This window comes from Platalea leucorodia (genome assembly GCF_965183815.1).
Source record: "Platalea leucorodia genome assembly, chromosome: Z".
Lineage (NCBI taxonomy): Eukaryota > Metazoa > Chordata > Aves > Pelecaniformes > Threskiornithidae > Platalea > Platalea leucorodia.
In genome coordinates this window covers 65,286,472-65,296,896 of record NC_138858.1, presented here as the reverse complement: position 1 = coordinate 65,296,896, position 10,425 = coordinate 65,286,472, and the positions used below count along the sequence as shown (strand labels likewise).

The 10,425-nt window shown below is 40.9% G+C and overlaps 1 protein-coding gene across 3 annotated transcripts in view; it reads right to left on the bottom strand.

Annotated features, from left to right (window-relative positions):
* Positions 1-1,207: 1,207 nt before the first annotated feature.
* YTHDC2 (YTH N6-methyladenosine RNA binding protein C2) overlaps positions 1,208-10,425 on the bottom strand; it is a gene marked incomplete at its 5' end in the record, with an annotated part of 41,710 nt that continues 32,492 nt past the window's right edge. For 2 of the 3 annotated variants that reach the window (XR_014230680.1, XR_014230681.1), the window contains 4 exons: positions 1,208-1,661; positions 4,454-4,767; positions 5,539-9,007; positions 9,169-9,272. Coding sequence is in view for 1 of the 3 variants with exons in the window: in XM_082336171.1 (XP_082192297.1) it covers positions 9,192-9,272 (81 nt within the window). Of the gene's footprint in view, positions 1,662-4,453; positions 4,768-5,400; positions 9,008-9,168; positions 9,273-10,425 lie in introns of those variants that run through there. The other variant, XM_082336171.1, reaches the window with a different exon arrangement.

Sequence of the window (10,425 nt, the reverse complement as noted above, 5' to 3'; positions counted from 1 at the left end):
ATTTGGACAACATTTGCCAGCTTCCATTCAACTGGGACCTCTGCAGACTCCCAAGACTGTTGAAAAATAATTGAGAGAGGTCCCATGATAGCATTGGCCAGCTCTTTCAGTACCCTGGGATGAATCCCATTGGGCCGCATAGATTTATGCACATCCAGCTGGAGCAGCAAGTCTCAAATAAATTCAGGGTTGGCTGGGAGTTTATCATTCCTCCAGCTGTGGTCTTCCAACACAATGCTCCAGGAGTCCCAGGGCCCATCATCGGTGTTACAGATAGAGGTGAAGAAGGCATTAAATGTCTCTGCTTTGTCTACGTCCCTACCTGTGAGGTGACCCACCTCCTCAAGCAACAGACCAACGTTACCTCTGATCCTCCTTTTGCTGCTAACATATTTTAAAAATTCCTTTTTGCTGTCTTTCACAGTGCTGGCCAGCTTGAACTCTAATCAAGCTTTGGCCACAGGAATTTTCTTCTTACAGTGACAAACAGCATCTCTGTAGTCCTCCCACGCTGCCTGGCCTTGCTTCCAACATTCATACACTTTCCTTTTCCGACGAAGTTCCAGAAGATCCCTGCTCAGCCCAGCTGGCCTTCTGCCCCGTTTGCTTGACTTCTGACACTTTGGAATTGCCTGCTCCTGCACTCTGAAGAGATGGCTCTTAAGCTTACAGCTCAAGCAGAGTAAAACAAAATCGTTCTAGAAAAATTCTGTTGCTAGCCATCTAGGACAACAGAAACAGCAAGGAGCAGAGCTCAGACTGTTACAGAGAAGCCTAATGATGTCTGCACTTCAGCTGGGCGAGGAGCCACATTTTCCATGTGCTGAGGGACCAAGAGCTAATAAACAATCTGTAAATCATTTTTATACACAGTATGTCAGTAAGAGGCACTTCACAAGCATTGCCTAGAAAGCTCCTGACAAGCAATGCAGACAAACACCTCACTAAGAGGCTGGGAAGTTATAAGCAAGTTAAACACTTTATCAAGTTATAAAAGATCATGGAGAGAAGGCACACCAGGGCTGGGAGCTGGATCCTGAACCCTGTCCTGACCTGACCTTTTTACTGAGAAAAACCATCCTCATGTCCATCATTTCTTGCAGGTAAGTAGTGTTCCACAGAAGTAATGTTTACACAAGAAAAGTATTATTTAAAGCCTCTAATAACTAACATATCCTTATTGCCCTGGTCTCATACTGTCTGCTTTCCACAGCAGGGGGAAATGAACCTTAAAAAACAACTTTTAAGACATATCTTTTAATATCTACCTGAAGCCTAGTACCTCTTGTCCTTCTCCTCTTTAGAGAAGCAAAAACTCATGGATGAGAATGTCAGATATAAAGCAACAGGCTACCATAGAAATTCCTCTCCACAATTCACTGCTGTTCCTGGGGAGAGGCCATTTCATTTGCACCTGGTAATAAATCTAGGTTTTGTTTTCAAACAGTCCCCAGCAGACAAGAGCTCATATGCTAGCCAACGGCACCACCTAGCTTTGCTCTGAAGGATCTTCAGAGTCCTATTTTTCAAGACACCAGTGTTTATGTTCCTTCAAGGTGAATGCTTCTTCCAGTATCACCCCTACTCATCTGGTGTCTCACCACTGATATTGCAAACAATTCAACAGCTTTGGCATATTCAGAGCTCAAGAATCTTCTCACCTAAAAAAAAAAAAAAAATAGTACTGGTGTTCATAGGAGTGTTACATAGCTACTTTATTTACCCTTCCATTCTTCTACCGTCTGCAAACTGGTGTGACCTTTCAGCCCACAGATACTTCCTGTAACTCTTGTGTCCACATTTACCAAAGCCTGACAGCATCTGTTGTTGGTTTGATTCGTTACTGAGTGGAGCACCATCGATTAAAACAAACCTCAGTACCTATGAACTCCAGCACTTAACTGATTCTGTGTCTGGGAAATTAAAGGCTCCCTTGGTCCCATTTCCAGCAATATTTCCTTTTCTAGGAGTGTTAAAACAGGGTGCCTGTGATCTCTGACTCCAATCAAAATTGTCCTGAATGAAAAACGGTACATTCCCACTAAGTTTCAATTCTGACAAAAGCACGTTTTCTGCAGCTTTCAAACTTGAGTACTGGGAAACAAAATAGCAGATTCTGTATACCTCCCTCGGGTAAATGCACCATGGCACAGTTTTTAATTACTTTCTGACCTCATCCAGCTTCAATGCTCTGAAGAGGAATGAAGGCAGAACAAAGTAGCTAAGCTATACCTCAACATCAGATTAAAAAGCAATATAAATATGGCTACTGCAGTCTTCTAATCTCCAAGCTCAGCCACTGTCCTTTGTAACATATTGGCTCAGTGCCTCTGAAGACAGAAGACCCAGAGAAATTCACACGTGAAATCTACACCACATATACCTCACTTTAATCAGTTCAATTCAATCAACATAAAATAAGCTAGAGCATTAGTTCATGAGTCTCTTGGAAGCTTCACAGCCTGTTTGTAAGGTGTCCTGTGGCCCTTCTTTTCTCTTTTCTCTCCCTCCTAGATTGGTACTTCTTATCAAGTCCTGAGGCTTGTCCTAGAATAAAAGGTATTCGTATACTCTTTCGTATAAAAGCTGTGGACTGAGCACAGTGATTACACCTCATTTAATAAGGTTTTAGGGCATGTAAAAACCAAGTTGCAAGACAGATTTCTTCATTACTAACTGCATTTAAACTAATACAAAAAGCATGAATACAAAAGAGTTCCTTAATCTGAACAGAGCCATGAAAACAATCAAAAAAGGAAGGTTTCTGCTCTTATTTTGACAGGACACACTATAAGCTAAGTCACAGCAAGCTTGTCAGCCCACCAAAGGCTGGTACCCTTTTCTGCACAGCTTGCTTTTAAAAAAATTATTAAGATGTTTTACAAGGGCAGAAGATATTAAATCTATTTCACATGTGTCACACAATTTCACTGTCAGTTTCTGCCAGTGTCCAGAACATCCTCATACAGGAGCAATTTTGGCAATTGTGTTTTGTTCCTTAATCTTATTTGATTGCTGCTAGGCTTCACCAGATATTTGCTATAGATGGAACAAAGCAGTAAATAATTTAAGAGCCTCGGGCTACAACCTTTGCTCATACCTCAATAGTACTAAATGCAACATGCCCACTCACGCAGCCAAAGTTACAAGATCAGGCTGTGAATCTCAGAGCTGTGCATTATACAGCATAATGCAAAAAACAGTAATTTCACACCCACATGGTATGGAATTAGCTTTAAAACTCCTTCTGGGCTTGACACGAATAAAAACACACCCTCCTTTCTGAATTGCCTCATTCAATTATGTGCCATGCTTTTTAGTATTTTCAGGACTCTAACTTTTTGTTCTCTAATGGGATGCAAGGTATTCCCTCAGTCAGCTTTCCTGAGAACTGATTTGTCTTTAAACCCAGACTCATACTTTCGTTTTAGGTGACACCCTTTCAACATCTGCCAAAAGAATCAAAACAACAAGTAAAGCTTTTAATCCAGAGCAGCATCACTCACTTTCTGCGCTGTGGTACCTGTTAGAAGATGCAACAAAGATAGTGGCAAGATAGCAGCAATGATGGCTGAAAGTAACACAGCATAATCCACAGGGAAGGAAACTGTACAGCTAAGTGTGAGTAGAAAGATGTAGAGCAACAGGAGACAAACTGCTAATACTATTCAGAGAGTAAAAGCAGTGACTGAATACATCTAGAAATCGGTTGCTCTGGAACAATCACTTCAGCCCCATATGAAAAAAAAAAAAAGAAAAGAAAAGAAAAAGAAATTGAGTAGCTGCAGAAACGACTCTAATTCACTTTACAGACAAAGCACCTAGGGATAACTATGAACTGATCCAAGCACAACCCAGAGAAATTGGCCTGCCAGGTGTGAGCTATGATTTCATTTTGACAACAGCCAGTATCAGGCATTTAAAATGGAAGCTGCAAAAAATGCCACAGTAAAAATTTAACTCACAAGCACCAGAGGAAATGTCTTTGTAGATGTTGTGATGATGCAGCAGAAATTATACCAGTTCAATAGTGGCAAAAAAATGCAAAAAAGCAAATATTGAAACAGTTGCAACAGATAAGCAATTTTAGCCAACAAAATATTTAACAAACAAAATATTTAACAAAAAAAAATTTAAAAAACTTTCTATAGTTCCTCGAGAAAGGAACTAAATTCTGTATGTGGCAAAACAGCTTGCCACCTTTACCTTATTTTCAGACATATATTCCTGAGGAGGCAGCACACTTCTGCCTTTTCTCACATGAGCCACATGTGGCTCATGTCTTGAGGAACATGACTGGAGTTGTCCTGAATCAGTACTGCTCAGATAAGCTTTGCTCATGTATGAAGAAACTCTGCAAACCTGTGGCTGTCATCCATAACGCTATTTCTGTTCCCTTCCTCCTCACTCTAGTGTTTATGGACAACTGTCTAGCTTCAAGAACTTCACTTACTCTAAAGCAGAGTAAACCAATTCCTGGCTGACAGCCTCCAAGCTGGGATTTTTACTGTTGCACAGAAGATGGTGATGAGCCATTTGTCCCATTTGTCATCACAGATACAAGGATTCTCTGAATTGCATGCTGTTGCTGCCCTGGTATTTTTCAGATTCATCTCCTTGCTCTTCATGATGCTTTGTTTTCACTTCAGGTCTAATCACATTCAGTCATTATCAGGCAGAATCCTGGTACAGAGCTGCAGTGCTGGAGTTCTTCCACAGACTGATAATACTGCTGGTATCATCACACACATGGCTACCAAGATAACTCTGGAGACCAGGGTGATACAAAGAGCAGAGTGAAAACAAAGAATGTCAATACGCAGGGTCAGGAAACCGGAATGTGCTTGATGGCTCAAAAGAGCGCTTTTCCAAAACAGTCAACGTGGTGGTTTTACAGACGTAACATGAAACCAAAGCAGAGGATTCTGCAGAAAGAACTATCCGACAATTCACTGCTGCACAGTGAAGTAACTGTAGAGACATTTTGCATGGATTCAGCTGAAGTAATGTCTGGCCATAAAGACACCATTATTTCCACTGGATGAAACCTAGCAAAATTTGTATGGATGACAATGCAGAAAATAAAAGGAATTTACCTGAGAAAACAAGGTCACTTTCCTCTGAGTTTCAAGAGTGGAATATTTTACTGTAGACATTCAGCCAGACTCACTCAAAAATAATTTATGCTGATTTATTGAAAGTTACAATTCAGAAACGTGTATTACTACGGTATTACCAAGAAACAGTTGTTCATTTCAGATTAAAAAGGGAATGTCAGCACATTGAAAAAGGGATGACAGCACATATATTTTTATTTAGAAATAAAATATTTCTGCAAATGAATTTGCACAGCAAAACAAGATTGCTATGCATCACATTGTTCGGTGTTCATTCATTCAAAATAACCTCTTCTAGTAATTTAGTTCAATTATGAAAACACTTATATCTACTTTAGATATAAAATATACCATATGACGCTCCCTGCAGACTGTGGCATAGACCACTTGCAGTATTGCTGTTTACGGAAAAAGCATTTACCTTCAGTTTTACAGACCATCTGTTACTGTTGCTGAATGACCGAAGTCCACAGGAGGAGCAGCTGCAACTACTGGTTGACTCTGTCTTGTAAAGGTGGTCCCAGAAGTCACTAGGAAGCGCTGATACACTGTGGCACTGAGCGTACAATTACAGAAGAGAAGAGTCCCCTAGATCTGTTCTCTAGATACTACTCATCTCTGATACGGTCTTTCCTGAGTTCAGATGCTAACAGCAATCCTGAATGCATATCCATGAAGTTATGTGCAACTTCATGGGAAAAGGAGAGAAAGCAGAAAATACGAACAGGAAAGCAAGACAGAGTACAACTGAACAATGAATTTTCAGCTTATTAGAACCAAAAAGATCACATTAACTGTCCACACCATCAGCATGGATTTACCCTAGTTTTGTCAGCATTAAAATCAAAGACACGTGAAACGAGCAACATCACGTGAACCTTGTTTTACAATACTTGCTAAAATGAAACCAACTGTATGAAGTCTGATTGCCATGAAAACGTTTACAAATCCTGGAAGAAGAGGAAAGTAGTTTCAAGTATACTTTAAAGCGTCTCAATACATAATTAGCTCCTGTGCACTCCTCTTCTTTGCAGATGCTTAGGGGCATTTTTAACTACCTGCATATGAGGGATACGAATGGGCATGGCAGAAACTACCTTTTGTAAGAGCTGGGCCCCCACGGGGCTGGGTGCTGTGCCTGTAAGACCAGTGCCTATTGACTTTAAATGGGCTCTGAGTAGACCAGGACCCATTTTGATTAGTGGGCGCCAGTGGGACACATGGGACAATGCCCATATAGGTCTTCCTCTGTCACAGGGGCTGCTTCTGAAGTGTGACTGATAACCAGCCTAGCGATGCTCAATTCCCAATCTGTGGGCTTGGCCCAGGGAATAGCCAGGGGTCTTCAGTCATCTCAGTGTACTTCTCTGAGTATATGCTAGTGCTGCCTGGAAGACAGTGTCTACACTTCTTGCAGGAAGCTGTAGTTGGATCCTAGACCCCAAAGTCAGTCTCCAGGCTTTCCAGTCTGAAATTCAGATTGTGTCCCCCCCTGCCACGTAACATACTTGCAAGACAGGTTAAATAATCCACAGGAACAGATTTGTGGTAGCACTCGCCTAGTTTGGCTAGGTCTGTGTTCATGAAAGAGCATGTAGAGGCACCTGTCATACCTCCAGTAGCATCATACTCTGTTTTAACAACTGGTCGGATTAGTAAGTCTTCAGGAAGGGAGGGATTTGACACAGCATTGTCTGAAGCTGAATCAGATTAAGTATCATCCCTGTCTTCCAGGTCTCCACATAAAGGAACTCGCTTTTCCACAGCTTCCAGATGATGGGCAAGTTTTTCCCTGACCGGTACTGCTACATGGAGGACCATGTGTTGCTCTAGTTTCTCCACATTAGCCTGACAGCTTTTAACACAGGCAGGAGCTAGGGTCTTCTCCTCTACTGCAGCCCCAGTGTCCTGCTGGGTGTGGGCCAGTTCTTTTCGTAGGTAGCCAACTTGGGCTTGGGCTGCTTTCAAACGCTACTCGGTATCTCTACAGCAATGAGCTAACAGATATAAGCAGGGGAACTCTCCCTTTGTGTTTCTGTCTTTCTGACTTTCTCTAATCAAAGTAGAACCTGACATCCACGGGCAGGGCAAGGTCCCAAAATAATCGACTAAGGCACCCACTACAAGGTCAGGGCTAGTCATGACGCAGTGTATCGTATCCCACTTCTGACACCAGAGGGCTTAAGGCAGTTCTGCCAAGTTATAGGTTCAGGATATGGTAAGAGACACCAGACCCGACAGCTTCAGGGATAAAACAGTTTATCTCTAAATAATAGTACATGAAAAAATACAGATCAGTAGTACAATTACCTGGGTCATAACAACAGCAAGTCAAGTAATTCACCACGACTGGACTAGACCTAACATCCGGGCATGCAAAGACTTACATGACCATGGCTGTCAGGCAGGCAGCAGGGCACCACCTCTTCTCCAGAGAAGTGACCCGGACCAGCCAACAGCCTTGGGGAATGCAAATTCCTTGGCTGGACTGTCCTTTTTATCACTGAGCCACAGAAGCACTATTTGGGCTTGTTAACCAAACGTTACACCCCACTTCTGCTCCCGCTTTGTGCCAGCTCTGTCCCTGGTGTGCATGGGGCCCGGGAATCCCGTACACGGCAATACCGCCCCACATTCCTTTGTGGGCACGGGCCTGGAAGTATCGTGTAAGGCAACGCGAGCCTCACAGCTCCCTTGCATGCACTGTCTCCAGAAATACCGTATGAGGCACTACTAGCCTTATAAGGATCCAGTTAGTCTTGCAAAGGCAAAACCAACTGTTTACGTATGGAAGTCACCACACAGATTGCAAGAATGAACACACAGGGTACTCTGAACTGTGCAAATATTCTTAGCAGACATGAAAAACTTCAGCACAGGCTCAGAAAGCAGAAAAAGCTCTTGGTTTAATCTAAGAATGACCACAAACGTAGTACTGACAGTGAGCAGACTGAATTTATACCAGCCTTATAGAACAGTTTCTTAATGACCAAGAAGAAGTCCAATAAAACAAAACAACAGTAGTATAGAAGAAGAAAGAAATTGAAAGAAGAGGTGTAGAAAGCAAGCATGAAGACTACATTGAAAGATGAAGGAAGCTGTACTGGTAATTTTTTTTGTTTTTTTGAAAGAAATAAAAATCTTCTAATAATGCCCAAGTTGGTGAACTATTAGAGTACCATTTGGCAGCAGGCCTCTGAAAGACTGTTTCAGTTTGCCGAAGTCTGAGTACTTTCTAAAGGTGAAAAATAACTGAAACTGGAAACACTGCTGGACCAATCCACTCTCAAAAGTCTCATGTTCCTTTCACTTATGTATTTAAATTAAAATTTTACATTCTCCAGCTGCCCAGTTGTTCATGTGAATGTATCCTGCTCTCCCACACCGTGCTTATAGAAGTTCAACAAATACTTACGGAATCTTCCAACACATTTGGAGACATCTATTTTCAATTTATTTATTTTATGCAAACTGCAAGACTGATTAATTACTATTACACTGGTTTCTCTCATACATTTTACTGTGTTGAGAAAGCTTTAAATGTAAACTGTATATTTAAACTGTCTGCTGTGCTATTTTAAACCCACAAACAACTTATATGTGGTCCACTGTTTCAAACTTAGTTTTGAACTTAACCATGTTTTTAAATATCAACTGCACACTACTGTAAAAAAATAATTCAGTCAAAAACAGGCTGGTGAATAATGTTATGACATTTCTTAAGACAAGGACATACTGAAACCAACATAATTCCCTCTTATTTTTCCACTGCTAGCTGCACAGCATGACTACCAACTGCAGGAGCTGCTTGTGCTGCCTTCTTCCACATCTTTATATTGTAGGCACGCTGCTGGTTCTAGTGGTTATAGCTGATGTTTCAACAACCACAGCTAAAAAAAAAAAAAAAAAATCAAAAGGAAAAGAATATTTAGTACTACGTGTACCTGTTCTTCCACAAACTACAAAGGAAAGACAGTACTGTAATGATACATTGCATATAGATAGCTTTTCCTCTATCATAAAAACAGCAAGTAATGCATGAAATAACTACCTCTATCACATTACTTGACACGCTCAGTCACTTGAGTTTTTTCCCGCCGAAGGAATACGGTCCCAAAGCTGTAGCAACTGCTCTCCTACTTGTGGTTCCAGCTCCTAGAAATGAGCAGGAAATTAGAGAAGTTATTTGTACTGCTACTATTGAACATATAGAAACTATTTAAAACAAAATTGTTAGATGAAGTTACTGGTGATTGCTTTCAGTCTTTCTGAAAGAACTTTTCCTTTTGCTATTGGGACATATATGAGAACTCCCTGCACAGGAATTTTTTTTCACCAGGGCTCAAGAGAAGGTAAAAACTTTCATAAGCAACCCTGGCCTACGCGTTGTTGGGGGCTTCCTTCCTTCACAGTTAAGACGTCAGTTCTTAAGAGGAGAATTCTGAGCAAACACACCACTACCATATACAAGAACATATGCACCGTATACTTTGTACCTTCCACAGGTCACTTACTTATTAACTAAAGATCATTATTCTCCACATTTTTAATTTTAATTCCATCAAGTGTGGTGGACAATGTGGAAAGGCAGGTCACAGGTAATACAGTGGCTCTTGGTGGAATCATAGACATTAATATAATGTTGTTTTTAAGATCATTAAAGACTCTTTAGGTCTTAAGAGCCACTTACAACAGAAGCACTGTTAACTCCATCACATGTTACGTTCCTTTCCTCGTTCTTACAGTATGTTCCTCTTCTCACTCTTACAACCGGAGAGGTTTTGGGGAAGTAGTGAGAAGATGATACAAAAAGTTTAGCTCTAGAATCTCCTATCAAGGAGATATTTTGGGAGGGGACTAGGGAGAGTGCAGAAACTGCCACAGAGAACTCTTATGCCAATTCTCTTCCACCTTTTAGTAGTTGCATTTAGCTTTAACAGATCAGAGATCTGTCCTAAGCTTTATTCTACCTCCAATCTCAAGATTCTTTTCAGTCTTTACATGAAACTCAAAGCTATAATTATGAATAGTTATTTGGGCGGGACAGACTAGCTCAGGAAACAAATTTGAACGACACAGAGAACAAATCTCCAGAACCAAAATTACAAATTCCGAAAAGCTTTTATTTTTGGAAGCATCCAGCTTTAAATCTTTTTTTAAATGGATACTAAGCAAGAAACTGCTTTGATTTTATCAAAAAGCCTCCATCACTTCAACAGTAATGCATTAGCAGAATGTACAATGTGCATCAATGAACTGTGATTCAGATTAACAGATATATGAGGACAGTTGAGATAAATTTCAAGGC